Genomic DNA, 15,541 nt, shown 5'->3' with positions numbered 1-15,541 from the left:
GAGTGCTGAGAGGCTGCGAGTCGGTTGCGAGAAACAACGCGGGCAGCATCAGCTCGGGCTATGGCGTCACGAGCATATGAGCTGGCAGTGGTGACAGACGGGAGCAGGCTGTCAAAAGGAAGCAGAGGTTCACGGCCGTATAAAAGATAGAAGGGGGAGTAGCAGGTAGTGTCGTGACGCGACGAATTGTAAGCGAATGTCACAAATGGCAGCGTTATGTCCCAGTCGCGGTGGTCATCAGAAACGTACATAGACAACATGTCAGTCAGCGTCCGGTTACGGCGTTCGGTAAGCCCGTTCGTGTGTGGATGGTAGGCGGTCGTGAAAGAATGACGAACGTTGCACAGCCGTAGGATCTCGTCGACTATACGAGCCAGAAAGCAACGGCCAAAGGTCGGTGAGCAGTTGGCGGGGAGCTCCATGGACGAGTATAACGTCGTTGAGGAGGAAAGCAGCGACATCAGTTGCACAACCGGTTGGTATTGCTCGTGTGACCGCGTAGCGTGTTGTGTAATCAGTGGCCACCGCGATCCATTTGTTCCCCGATGCGGACAGTGGAAAAGGCCCTAGAAGATCCAGACCCACTCGAGAAAATGGGTCTATGGGGATGTCGATTGGCTGCAGAAGTCCAGCTGGTAAAAGTGATGGCTTTTTCCGGCGTTGACAGCGATCACAAGCAGCTACGTACGGCGTACTGTGCGATATAGGCCTGGCCAAAAGAACCGACGACGCACACTGTCGTATGTGCGAGAGACGCCTAAATGACCCGCTGTAGGAACGTCGTGAAGCTGTTGAAGGACGGCTGAGCGTAGGTGCTGAGGGACTACTAGTAGAAGGTCGGGGCCATCAGGTCGCATATTGTGCCGGTATAAGGTGCCGTCGTGGAGCACAAACAAACGAAGAGAAGGGTCATCGCAATCGGCGCTGAGGCGATTGATAATTTCGCGAAGCTGAGGGTCCTGGCGTTGCTCATGGCGAATGTTGGAGAAATCAGAAATAGCACGCAAGCGTCATTGTCACATTCAGGTTGGCTTGGCGGGTCGACTGGATGACAGGACAGGCAATCGGCGTCTCGATGCAACTGGCCAGACTTATAAACTACTGAAAAATTGTACTCCTGAAGGCGCAAGGCCCAACGTCCAAGGCGGCCAGTAGGGTCTTTGAGTGTAGAAAGCCAACACAGTGCGTGGTGGTCAGTGACTACTGTGAATGGCCGCCCATACAAATAAGAGCGGAACTTTGTAATGGCCCAAACTAGGGCTAAGCACTCACGTTCAGTGATGGAATAATTTTGTTCGGCCGCAGAGAGGAGTCGGCTGGCATAGGCGATGACGCGGGGTAACCCGAGCGGACGTTGTGCGAGAACGGCACCAATTCCATGACCACTTGCGTCGGTGCGCACTTCTGTGGGCGCTGACGGATGGAAGTGAGTCAACACTGGCGGACCGGTGAGGTGGGCAATAAGAGCGACGAAGGCGGCCGATTGTTCGTGGCCCCAGGTAAAGGAGACCTCTTTTTTCAGAAGCTGCGTGAGCGGACGGGCTATTTCTGCGAAGTTTGGTACAAATCGCCGGAAATATGAGCAAAGACCGAGGAAGCTACGCTCGTCGAGGCTAGATTTCGGTTTAGGGAAATTCCTTACAGCGCGAATTTTGTCGGGATCCCGCTGGATGCCATGGGTGTTGACTAAATGCCCTAGGACCTTGAGTTCCCGGCGACCAAAGGCACACTTCTTGGAGTTCAACTGAAGGCCAGCTCGTCGGAAGACGCCAAGAATAGCCGAAACACGATGGAGATGGCCTTCAAAGGTTGATGAAAATACGATGACGTCATCGAGGTAGCACAGACATGTGGTCCATTTGAGCCCGCGTAATAGAGAGTCCATCATACGCTCGAATGTCGCAGGGGCATTACATAAGCCGAAAGGCATCACCTTGAATTGGTAGAGGCCATCCGGGGTGACAAAAGCCGTCTTTTCACGATCTCTTTCGTCAACAGAGATCTGCCAATATCCAGAACGGAGATCAATGGAGGAGAAGTAGTTAGCACCATGCAGGCAGTCGAGAGCGTCATCGATCCTTGGAAGAGGGTACACGTCTTTCTTTGTTATCTTGTTTAGGTGTCGATAATCAACGCAAAACCTCCAGCTGTTGTCTTTCGTTTTGACGAGTACTACCGGAGACGCCCAGGGGCTGCTCGACGGCTCAATAATGTTGCTTGCCAACATTTTCTCTACTTCGTCCTGAATGATCCTGCATTCGGAAAGAGCAACTCTGTAAGGCCGTCGATGAATAGGTCGGGCATCTCCAGTATCAATACGATGTGTGACGACGGACGTTTGGCCCAGGGATCCGTGACCGAAATCAAAAATGTCGCTGAATGACCGCAAAAGGCTGGCAAGGGCGCTAGCATATTCGGGACGCAGGTCAGAGGAAACCATGGCTGAGATGCGGTCCTGCGGACTATGTGATTGGACAGGTTGTGCAGGTACGTCGGCGTGACGGTCGGACAGCACTGCAAAAATGGTAAAGGTGGACAAAGGCGACAGCTCGGCAAGGAAAATGCCCTCTGGGAGAACATGTGAAGACATGCTGAAGTTGAGTACGGGAATGTAGAGGTTATTCTCGACGTGTACAATGTTATGAGGTAGGACGATATTGCGCTGTGGAGTGACGTCGGTGATGGGGTTGACAACGTAGTCGCCGTCAGGAAGGGAGGGAAAAGGTGACATTGGCACGTATACTGCTGCCTCGGGAGGTAGGCGGGTAAATGTACTGGAGCGGAGGCGAGGCTGGGATTGGTAAGCACTGGGGTCGTGAACACAATAGGGCAGGGCTAGGCGCAGAAGTGCGGCGGAACAGTGAATGAGAGCGAAATAGGCTGTTGAAAAGTCTAGGCCGAAAATCACGTCTTGAGGACAAGTATTAAGGACGGCGAAGAGCACAGGGACATGGTGGCCGGCGATGCTAACGCGTGCAGTGCACATTCCGATGATGGCAGCAGTTTTTCCATCAGCAACGCGAACTGTAGAGGTGTTAGCGGGCGTAAGAACTTTTTTGAGGCGCTGGCGGAACGACGAACTAAGAACTGAAATATGAGCTCCAGTGTCAATGAGAGCGGGCACACGGACTCGATCTACGAGGACATTGATCAGGTTGCGGCGTGGTGCGATGGTCGAAACACAGTTGGCTGTCCGGGTTGGTAACGCAGCGACACGTCCGGGCGCTGCGTTGCCTAGTTTCCTGAGTAGGTGCCTTGGTACGTTGGGGACAAGCTGCGGCGACGAGTAGGTGATCGGGAATGGTGGGCTTGAGGCGATGGAGAACGGCTAGGACGACGGTCTTGCTCTGTGTTCTCAGTACGAAAATGTGCTGGGGTGACAGAAACGCGTCGTGGTGCATAATAGTTATGGCGGGCAGGGCTGTAATAGGGTTGAGAGGGGGGAGCCGGACGGCTGCGGCAATAGCGGGATGTATGGCCAGCTCGACAGCAGACGAAGCAAATAGGCCTATCGTCAGATGTGCGCCACTCCGCAGGATTGCGGGTAGGGTAGCGCGGTGTGTAGGGCGGGGTTGTGGCAGCAGCAGCAACCACTGGGATTGGCTGTGGTGCAGGGGGTGGTGGGGCAGGATTTGAAACGAGGCCTACATTAGCGAATTCTTGGCGGACAACAGCCTGTATCATAGCTATTGTTGCCTGCGCAGGAGGTGACGTATGTGTAACAGGAGTCAAGGCCTCGATTTCTCTGCGGACGATGGTAGTGAGGTTATTCTGACTTGAAGGCTGCTGTAACGTGGGCAAGTCGTCACATGAGGATGTCGCCGTGTTGGGAAGGCGCTGAAACCGATGGACGATGCGGCGCTGCTTCGCCTGTTCGAAACGGCGACAGACTTGCAGGACTGAGTCCACCGTAGAGCAGTCTTCGCAGATAAGTATATTGAATGCGTCATCGGCGATACCCTCAAGTATATGGCCCACTTTATCATCTTCGGTCATGGAGGTATTCACCTTTCGACACAATGCGAGAACATCCTGTATGTAGGCCAGGTATGACTCGGTTGACGACTGAGCCCGAGTAGCCAGGTCTTTTTTTGGCTGCCAGAGCTCGCCCAATTGGTTTGCCGAATAATTCCTGCAGTTTTTGTTTGCAGATGTCCCACGTAGGCATCTCCTGTTCGTGATTGGTAAACCAGGTCTTCGCCGTTCCCGCCAGATAGAAGATGATGTTTGCCAGCATTATGCTAGCATCCCAGCGGTTATTCTTGCTGCACCTTTCATATTCGTCGAGCCAATCTTCAACGTCCTTGTTGTCTTCGCCGTTAAAGATAGGCGGATGACGGATTTTGGTTAAAACCATGGGGGCAGCTGGAGTTTTCGTAGCGGGTGATGCGTCCTGGGATGCCATGCTTACTGCGGTAGTCGGTGGGGTGAGCTCAGGGAGATGACGTCCACTGCACAAATCCAGGTTTCTGGCGTGAAAGTACGAGGAGCTGTGGCAAGGGGAATCGAAAGTACCTCCACCAAGGTGTTACGGGGGAGTTCAGCTTGTAGCAGAGGGCGGACACCGAAGACAAGGCTTTCCAACTGACGTTCTCTGTAGGCACCAGCCGACGCTGTTGAACGTCGTCTTCTCTCCAAAAACTCGCGAGAGTCTTCTTCTTCTTTCCTTATGCGTATGCGTTCTTCTTTCGTTATGCGTTGCACCGCCTAATGTGACAATATCTTCCTCTGGCAGCAACGTACTAATCGTAACTGAAACGTGGCTCACACATGACGTTGCAGATGGTGAAGTTCTAGACGACATGCCGGACTTTAACCTATATCGAAACGATCGCAAAGGTGCACGAGGAGGAGGCGTTTTTATCTGCATTAACAAACAAATATCATGTTCAACTGTAGCAATCAATTCTAACCTGGAACTAGTCTGGCTCAAGTGCAGCGCTCCAAACGAAATGGTCCTTCTTGCCGTCTGCTATAGGGCCCCAAGCAGTAAACCGGGGTTCGCCGAAAAACTAAACCCCGCGCTTGTACAAGTTACTACCAAGCATCCTAACGCGAAAATTCTCCTTTTTGGCGACTTTAACTTTCCGAGCATCGACTGGCAAAATTTAGGGCCACTGACGGCTGGAAACGTAGAAGCAAGAAACTTTGTTGAAGTATGCCTCAATTTTAATCTCAGTCAAATGGTCCTTGAACCCACTCATGTTACTGAAGGGACATCTAACATCCTAGACCTAATCCTAACAAACCACCCTGAGAATCTAACATCACTTACCTACCTGCGCGAAATTAGTGATCATAGAGTTATTCATGCCACTTTCAACTTCTCCCCTACACCCCGCCAAACCTTCAGCAAAGCTATTCGTGTTTATGATAAAGGAAACTATGATGCTTTTAATAATGAAATACATGCTTTCCTGCCGTCTTTCCAATCTACTTTTCATAGCCTATCTATTGAAGACAACTGGTTAACCTTCAGAAATAAGATAAACGAACTAACTTACAAGCTCGTTCCTTCTACCAGTTTTCGGGCCAATCGCCAAAAACCTTGGTTTACTAAAACTCTCAAAAGATTGGAAAGAAAAAACGTCTTTATAGGTCAGCAAAAATGCAGTCTAATACAGAAGCATGGCAGCGATATCATGCAGCCGAGGACACGTACTACACAGCACTCCGTAGCGCCAAAAAAACTTTTTTCGAAACTGACCTACCAAAAATCCTGGTCAACAACCATAGAGAGTTTTGGGAAATACTAAACCCACAAGCGACATGTACCATTACCCTTACTAACCCAGCAGATGAAGAGATTAGTGACGCCGACTGTGCCGACGAGTTCAATTGCTCTTTCGCTGCTGTTTTCACGACAGAAACTGACTCATCAATGCCCAGCCTACTTCCATCAGTGCTTCCAGCAATGTCAGCTGTTACCATCAGTGCGCATGGCATCTCAATCCTCATTAACAAAATTAAGCTCTCATCATCTGCTGGCGTTGATGATATCAATTCCAAAGTTTTAAAAGATACTAAAGACATATCTTCCGTATATCTGTCTCTTTTATTCTGACAGTCTCTTTCAACAGGAACGCTACCGAACAACTGGAAGATGGGGGCTGTCATCCCGGTCCACAAATCAGGTACAAGAGAATCGCCATTAAACTACCGTCCCATCTCTCTAACTAGCGTGCCATGCAAACTCATGGAACATGTCATCTACTCCCATATCATGAACTTTCTAGATTCACACAACTTCTTTCATCCTGCGCAACATGGTTTCCGAAAAGGTTTCTCGTGCGAAACACAACTAGCAATCTTTACTTCCGATCTGCACACTAACCTTGATCGTAACCAGCAAACTGATTCAATTTTCTTAGACTTTGCAAAGGCCTTTGATAAGGTGCCTCACAAACGCTTACTAATGAAACTCTCCGCTCTAAATTGGCATCCCAGCATTCTAAATTGGAATAAAGAGTTTCTTGCTAACCGCTCACAGTTCGTCTATGTTAATAAGAAAAGCTCAAACACAATCCCCGTAACATCTGGCGTCCCACAGGGATCCGTACTCGCCCCTCTCCTGTTTTTAATATATATAAATAACCTACCTCTTCATGTACACTATCAGATAAGAATCTTCGCCGACGACTGCGTAATCTATCGGAAAATTACTAACGTATCTGATCAAGTAGCACTACAGCATGACCTAACCCAAGTGCAAGAATGGTGCAATCGCTGGTTAATGACTTTAAACGCCAAGAAGTGCAAACTCATCTCTTTTACTCGTCAGCATAACCCCCTTATTTTTTCATATGACGTTGCTAACTCTTCCATAGAACGCGTGGAGTCATATAAGTACCTTGGAATCACACTTTGCAGCGACCTTTCTTGATGCACACACATAACATCATATCATCTGCAAACAGATCTTTAGGCTTCATAAAACGTCACCTACGTCATGCGCCCCAACAAGTAAAACTTTTGGCATATAAAACACTGATCAGATCAAAGCTTGAGTACGCCAGTCCAATACGGAACCCATCTCAGATATACTTAACAAATGCGCTCGAATCAGTTCAAAACCGCGCCATCCGTTTCGTGCATCACGCATACTCGTATTCCATCAGCGTTTCATCTCTAAAGGAAAATTCCAGTCTTGATAACCTTTTACTCCGTCGCCGCATTGCCAGTCTTTGTTCACTGCACAACATTCTAAACAGTTCACTAAATCAGGCACCTTAAATTGTGCATCGCACCCACATACCTCATCGCGCTTCGCATCCATTTCAGATAACTCGGCCTGTTGCTCGCACCAAAACTTTTTCAGGATCTTTTTTTCCCCGAGCAATTGTGGACTGGAATGCCCTTCCCCACGAAGTCGCCGCCCTCTCATGCCAATCTTCATTTATTGATGCCTTACAAAGTTTTTTCAAACACAATAACCTGTGCTTGTAAACCCACCCATGCTTGTAAACCCACCCCTTATGTAATGCCTCCAAGAGAGGCCTTTAAGGAAATAAAGTGAAGTGAAGTGAAGTGAATAAAGGGGCGTCCGGTACATGAAAGATCTGCCCAGCACTTCTCCACCAGATGTCACGTTGCAAAAAGGCGTGCGAAGACCGCAGAGCCGGTAACACAGAGAGCCCGGTGTTGGCGAAGTCCAGGGACGAACGGTGCGAGCACGAAACGGGACCTTCGTCGTCTTCTGTTTCTCTTCCTTCTCTTCTTCACGCTGGCAGCAATATTAACGACCTTCCTTGCAGCATATCATTGTGAATTTGCCTATTCGCAGACTACTGCACTCTTTATCGACGCATATCGTCAAACAACGATCAAGTCTTCCTCCAAAATGATCACAACGAAATACCTAACTGGTGCACCCGGTTGGTGATGACACTAAAGGTTTCAAAATACAAGTCCATGAAAGTATCACGTAAACGCAATAGCTTTAGTGATCTGCAATACTTAAAGCCAATCCCCCTAACACAAGCTGAGTCCTACCGGTACTCAGTAATAACAATCAGCAGCAAGCTTGCATGGTCCGAGCACATCTTAAACATAGTAGCTGAAAGTTTGAAATCGCTCAACCGACTGAGAATGTGTCTAGCTGCGTCCCCTCCATTCATCCGCAAGCTCGCTTGCGAAAAATTCATTCGGACTAAGCTAGAATATTCCTCACCCATTTGGGCTCGACACCAGTCATACCTAATTGACGCATTAGAATTAGTACGAAGTCGCCCAGCCCGATTTATTACTTCATAATTTGACCGTAGGACCAGTATTTCCGGCATGAAATCATCGCTTGACATGCCGCCATTGTCTTTCCGCCGTACAAATGGCCAACTCTATCCTTTCCACAAGTTATACCACAGATTTTCCTCACTTGCACTGCACACTGCATGGTTCCAGAAATGTCTTTCATAAATCGTTCTTGCTCTCCGCCATTGAAAAGTGGAATGAGTTTGCTGAGACGACTGCAACTGAGTGCGATCCGATTAAGTCCAATACCCTGCTCCTACCTTCTTCCTTAGTCGCACTTACAGCGTAATGCCCGTCACCCCGCCGGGGTGGCACAGTGGTCACGGCGCTCAACTGCTGTTCCCAAGGACGCGGGATCGAATCCCGGCATCGGCGGCCGCTTTTCGATGGAGGCGAAAGGCAAGGCGCCCATGTGCTGTGCGATATCAGCGCACGTTAAAGAACCCCCAGGTGGTCAACATTTCCGGAGTCCTCCACTACGGCGTCTCTCATAGCCCGAGTTGCCTTGGGACGTTAAACCCCAGAAAACCAAAAACCAAACATTTAAGGACCACTTCTGCACGTGTTTCAATTCTTTGGAACTGTTGAACCCTTGTTTGCAAACCAGCGTTCCCGTTTTCCTCTCTCGGATATAGCGCGATGGCCAATGATTGGTCACTGTTTCGTTTTGTAATGCTCTTTTAACATTAATATTTGCCTTCTGTTATATTTCAAATGTTCCTATACTGTCTGTGATTTAGTTTTTGTTTGGTCTCCACTTATGTAATGCCTCGTCTAGGCGTCCTTAAAATTTTAGAGGGCACTTTAAACCACTAAAGTGCGATGAGGCGAAAACCATTATAGCGCGGTGGATCGTAGCCCTCCACTACGGCTCATCTACCTCCCTCTATTCTTTCCCTCCTACCTTCCTCCCTTCATTTACGTTGTGGTACGGGTGTCCGCGGAGAATTGCGACAAATAGTGCGCCTTTTCTATCCTGTAAATCAATTTCAAACGCCGCTGATGAATGCTGTACTAACACCTCCTAGACATCTGGGTCTGCTGCTGTTTGCTGTGTGGTGCGGCGTGAAAGGCGCCGCACGGACGCTTGGGTCAGCTTGTTGTTGTTGTGGCTGTAGGAAGAAGGAAAAGCAAATGCACGGGCCTGCTCCTGGCTCTGTAGCTAAGCCACCTCCGCTGCCTCGTGCGGACAGAAAGAGAACTGATTTATTGATTTATTTATATGAAGGGAAAGGCGCGGTAACTGTCTCACTTGTTTTCTGTGCACACCGCAACCGCGCCGTAAGGGAAGGGATGAAAGTGGGAGTGAAAGTGGAAAGAGAGAAAGAGGAGCCGTAGTGGAGGGCTACGGAGTACTTTCGACCACCTGGGGATCTTTAACGTGCGCTGACATCGCACAGCACACGGACGCCTCTTCGTTTCGCCTCCATCGAAACGCAGCCGCCGAAGTCGGGTTCGAACCCGGGTACTCCGGCACAGTAGTCGGCCGTCTTACCACTGCACCACCCCGGCGGGGCACAGAAGAGAGAAAGTAGAGAAGGAAGCAAAAGAAGAGGGAAAGAAAGACGCGAGCCGCAACAGCTGCCGTCCACCACCTAAGCGGTGGCGGGTGCAGTCACGGCTTACAACAGATAAAAATTCGGTGGCTGGCTAGCCCCCGTCGCAAGCGGCGTTGGCCTACCATCCCAGCCCCGTAGGGTCAGGAACAGCCACCATACCCCACCTGCCACCCGCTACCCGCGGGGTCAGCTTCATGAATCGCCTGGTGGCGTGATGACCAGCGTGACGGTACATAGCGCGCCCCTTGTCGAATACATCCAACGCGTCAAAGTTCACTGGTGTTCTATAACTCTTTTACATGAAAATAAAGGCGCCGTATCTTTTACTCGCGGAATCCCGCTATTCTCACGGTTAAGGGGAATTATGAGGAACATTTCTCGATTCGAGGCATAACTTCACACCATAACGACCCCCCCCCCCCCCTCACTTGATGAAACTATTAAATCCGGCAAGGCGTTGGACAGCATGTATTAAATATAAGAATGGAGAAAGAGAGGTTGTGTGCGCATAAACACGAAGCGCAGCACTATCTGCCTTACATATAAATGACAAAGGCCAAGGCCGCCGTCAACTACTCTTCGAAAGAGGTTCATTCGGGACATTCGCTCTCAGCCGGACCACCAGATGAATGTTGCAAAAATGCGATGGAAGTTTTGGAAATTCCCCCGCGTGCAATACAAGCATTGCAAAATATATATAGTTTTTGCAACAAGAAAAACATTGTACACTGCAGCACGCACGAATACAGACAAGCTACGGCCTCCCCAATGAGTCGTCAGCTCTTTCATCTTAGCTGCCTTTCTGCTCCAGGTAGAGTCACTTTCCCGGTAGCATTCAAGCGGCACCCCGAGATAAGTGTTCGGTGTAGTAGACCATTGAACTTTCTCAAAGACAACAGGCGTTTTGTCCCTTGAGCCATGCCACAATCCCACACACTCAGTTAAATTCAGCATCCTACCGCTTTTAGCACAGTATTCCTGCGTTATGTTCAGTATAGCCCTGATACTATCTCTGTCCCTTGCAAACAAAGCAACGTTGTCCGCGTAGGCCAGTAATCGGACTTCGCTTGACTGTAAACTGAAGCCTCTAACTTCCTTACTCTGCAAACCTTTTTGACATAATGGCTCCAAAAAGAGCGCAAAAAGTAACAGTAACAGTGGGCAACCTTGGCGAACCGAAGAGAGTACATTTATGCGTCTCGTTAATTTTCGATTTACGATCAAGCTCGTGGTGCAATTCATATAGGCCGTTTTTACTCCTTCGCGTATCACCGAACCCAAACCTACATGTTTCATCAAAAGGAAAAATGTTTCATGCGGCACTGTATCGAAGGCCTTCGATAAATCAATCTGGAGTATGGCAACCCTGAGGAATTCGCTATCACAAAGCTCTAACCCGCTTCTAGCGACAGGAATATTGGTGTATATAGCTCTTCCCCTTATCCCGCACGTCTGATGGGGTCCGATTAAATTCTTAATTACTGATTGCAGCCTTCTCGCGAACACCTTCATGAGAACCTTGTAGTCGACATTTGTCAATGTGATGGTTCTATATTCCGTAACAGTGCGAAGTGTAACTTCATCTTTACCTTTGGGTATTAAAACCGTGTGGGTATGGGTGAACTATCGCGGCAATGTCTAGCGCTCGAAGGACAATGCGAATACCATTTGAAAGGCAGCAGCCATGTCACTTTTGAACTCTTTGTAGAAAGCAGCACTCAGACCACCCGGACCCGGTGAATTTCCAGGGTTGAGATCGTCAATGGCTCTTTCAACCTCCCCGACGGTGATGTCTCTCTCCAGAGCTGTCGTAGCGCCCGGATCCAGTTTAGGCATGACGCCGTGACAGTTTATGACGCTCTCGGCAATTGGAGACTTACGGGAACAGAATTTTTCTTAGGGAAAGCGGTAGGGCGACAGATGTGGCATATTTGGCTGTAATATTTAAAGCTGACTACAGGGCTGCCGCTTGAGTCATGAGGTCATGGTGAGTGCTCAACACCATGATATCATCGGTCTACAGCAAGAACGCAACGTCAAGGACATCGTGTAAATGCCATGCAGGTAGATTGAAGGCCATATAGGTGAGACAACCAAACCCTGGGACCCGCTGCGAACAGGGACAAATAAACTGATGCAGTCACTACTGAGACGTATGAAAAATCTTCTCCCTTCAAGGATGAATTTTAAAAACTTCCGTACTATATTGAGAGAAGTATAGCACCTCTGTGGAGTTCGGAATGGTAGCATGATTTATGCTTATTGTAAGCCTTTTGGACATCCATGGCGAGGTCACTAATTGCACCGCGTCTGTGGGTTGATTGACAGAACTTGCGACGCCAAGAGAATGAACCTATCTTCAAAACCTAAAGAGTTTGTGCGGGGTGGCAAAAACACTAGCGCTCCAGCCATCACCACTATCGTGTGAATAACATCTTCTCTGTCATCTTGCAGATTGTTCATATTAAGGAAATAGGCCGAAATTGTCAAAGTTCGTTGGTGGCGTCGTTAGTTTTGGTATGGGGATCACAGTGGCCAATTTTCAGGTCATGTGTTTTGCAATCTGTTCCGTTCTTTCTTCAAATCTACATTCATTCGAGACCTTATCATCATCCTGTGGTGACTGCATCTCACCTTTCCGATTACTCATAATTCGTGGGTTGAAACCGAGTATGAGGTTATAGTCTTCGATTGTCCACTTCCGGTTCTTCCGTTAGCTGAAGAAGGTATTAAATATTTGTAAGCGATGGTGTTTTGAGAACTCAGCTAATAATTCCCCCTGAATATTCTAGAGCCAATCCAATATTCACCCAATGGCTGGTCTCCAGGCAACTTCTTGCGTATACCTTGACATTTAATTCGGCCGTCATTATAATATACCTGGTCATAAAGACTCCATAAAGGCTCGTAGGCCTGTGCAATCTTCAGTTTATACCACTTATTAAGCTCCATTACGATGCCTATAATCATTTCATTTTAATGCTATAGACTTATCTTGATAAGGTGCCTAATACTTCAAGCTCCCGTTTGCCCGCTAAACCACAGCCCGTATACACCCTTTGGTTGAAATAATAATTAGGTGTGTGGAAAGAATCATGCTCAAAAGCACGTCAGCTGCGTAAAGAAAGGGGTGCATTCTGTTCTCTCGTGTGGTGCTCAATATATAGGGTAAACGTGCCGATGCTTAAATGACAGATTTTATGAGGACAGATACAAAGCTGAAAATCAGTTTTCAGGCTATATAAGTGATAATTGTAAGGCCCACAATTGCGCACCACATTTTGACAGGATACGTGTTCTTAACAGGAAGGGTGATCCATTGACAAGTGAAACATCAGGGGCATTACTAATCAAGAAAAAATGCGAATCTTGTGTCAGTGATACCTCAGTACATTTATCGGCAAAGTAGCGCACACACCTTGGGTGTAGAGCGTATAACGGCAATAATTTTCACCCCACGTGTTTTGCACGCTTCGCATGATGAGTGAGCTTTTGGGAACAGTTAGTTGCCACTTGCCCGCATGTATTTAGTCCGTGCGACAAGAATTAAAGCAGTTTGCCTTCTGAGGTTTAATGTCCGAAAGCGACAAAGGCTTTGACAGATGCCGTAGTGAATGGCTCCAGAAAATTCTACCACCTGGGGTTCATTAGCGTGCACTGCCATCGCACTGCACACGGATGCCTTGCTCTTCGCCTGCATCGAAAAGCGGCCGCCGGGGCCGGGATTCTATTCCGCATGCCCAGTTTGGCACAGAAGTCGAATACCCTAACTACTGCATCACCGCGGCGGTGCAAGGAAGTAAACCATTTTTTGTTAGTGCGCCTACGTGTGTGTACCGTGTCCTCTGTATAAGTGTATTTTTGGCGCCTTTTTGCAAGAAAGACGGTTTTGGGCACCACGTTCAGAGAGAGGCATGTGCACCGAGCATTAAAACATATCCGCGTTGAGCTCGTGAATATGCATTAAAAAGCTAGAGAGAAGGTTCCTGTTATCGCATACACTGCCACTAATGTCGGATCGAGCTTTTCTTGAAGAAGCAAGGGCTCATCAGCGATGAGAGCTGAAAAAGCGATCGGCTGGTTGCTCAGACTAACAGGGTTTGGTCAGAGAGAAAATCGCTTGTAATCGTCAAAATAGGAACGCTGTACTGACTTGCGAAACTGCAAATCTAAATGGCGAGGTTGGGAGTGCAAGTATTTCCCACGATTAAAGACATCTATCTATGTCGATTCTCCAACGCCGCTCGTTCCCGGAATGAAGGCACCCAGTAGGCATAGAGAAGGGTGTACTCGCCTTATGCCGGGCTTCCTGCGGCTGCCGTTGAGGGCGTTCAGCGCTGCCTTCTCGTTGTTACGCAGCTGCACGTCGGAGAACTCCGAACAGCAACTCAGCGCCCACAGCTGCAAAAGAGGTCGTTCATTCGCGCTGAGTATGCTTTCATTTCGCTCACCGTGCAACAATACGCGATGAAATACGAACGTGACACCCACCATCTTGGTGCGCTGTGAGCGAAATGAATACGCATATAACAACTTGCCCAAATGTCTGCGCAAGCGAGTAGAATTCAATCCTACGTCACCTCACTAAGCGTAGTGTGCACAATTTATCTGCGATAGTAACACTGACATAGCGGAAAATTACTATAATGCGAAGATTTAAAGGGAAGGCGTTCAGGCAAAAAAAAAACACAGAGATGACTTAAACCGATTACACCAATGGCCATGTGCTGAGAAGTACTAGTTTGTCTCCTGGTTTACGCTATGGTCAAAAGTTAGATCAAAGGCCAAGATCCGGTCATACCCAGTCATTGCTCAGTCATAGGCTAAGCTATACCGGCCTTAGTTTGAATGAGTCGGGTGCGGCTACGCGGCTGTGACGTCACGAAAAAGCTTTCCCAGTCATAGCGAGGGCATACGAGAGTTTTACGGTGTGCGATGCTCATCTCGCCTTTGTTTATGAAAGACGCCGGCAGCCCATTTCAACTTAGCATCCCATCTGATCTCGTGGTGTCAAATCCTGCCAAACATTCAGTGCCCTGCCTGGTCACGTGACAACCTGCCAAATACATGCTTTTTCGAGGCTGTGAGCTTCAACCGGGGCTGCTGGGATACATGAGGTTGCTATGGTGACGGCTGATACCATCGATCGCATTGATGACGTCACGAAACGGCTTGCTAATTACAGGGGCGGTACACATAATTCCGATGATGGGCATGGGTGATTCTTTGAGTTCGTTTCTTTAAAAAAAATAAAACTAAGAGGGCGGCTGCATCGATGTCAACCGATAGCCCTTGCTATCAGACAAGACAAAATGGTCGCTTCTATGTTAATTTTAGCGATTTCTTTCTAGCTGTAATGAGTACGAAAACAGCCTTGTATGCGAACCTGCTGTAGCGACTGTTGGAAGACGGAAATAAGAAAAGGCATGGGCCTGCCAACTAGCTCTAGCTTAGCCATCACCACTGACTCGTGCGGAGAGAGAAACATTGAGAGAAAAAACAAACACGCGTGCAGCAACTGCCGTCATCGCCTGCCACCGACGAGCGCTATGCGCCATGCGCGACGGTCGAAATTTTTCATAGGCCTTCACTGAGCACCTCTTTCTCTTCGTACACCCCCACTTTCCTCAACTCGCTCACGGCGGGGCTCAGGTGCCCCCCCCCCCCCCCAAATGTGTGAGATATATTGCACCCTATCATTAACGTGGTGCGGACTGTTGCTATGCGATAGA

The 15,541-nt window shown here is 48.6% G+C and overlaps 1 protein-coding gene across 1 annotated transcript in view; it reads right to left on the bottom strand.

The window, feature by feature from the left end:
- LOC146194338 (putative ATP-dependent DNA helicase HFM1) overlaps positions 1–15,541 on the bottom strand; it is a 212,462-nt gene that overhangs the window by 66,766 nt on the left and 130,155 nt on the right. Inside the window, exon 9 of the mRNA XM_084596530.1 lies at positions 14,104–14,210. Within this exon, the coding sequence (XP_084452656.1) occupies positions 14,104–14,210 (107 nt within the window). The remainder of the gene's footprint in view (positions 1–14,103; positions 14,211–15,541) is intronic.

Source organism: Amblyomma maculatum, chromosome 3 (genome assembly GCF_055883805.1).
Source record: "Amblyomma maculatum isolate TAMU_Amacu chromosome 3, ASM5588380v1, whole genome shotgun sequence".
Classification (NCBI taxonomy): Eukaryota; Metazoa; Arthropoda; class Arachnida; order Ixodida; family Ixodidae; genus Amblyomma; species Amblyomma maculatum.
This window is presented reverse-complemented; position numbering and strand designations above follow the sequence as displayed.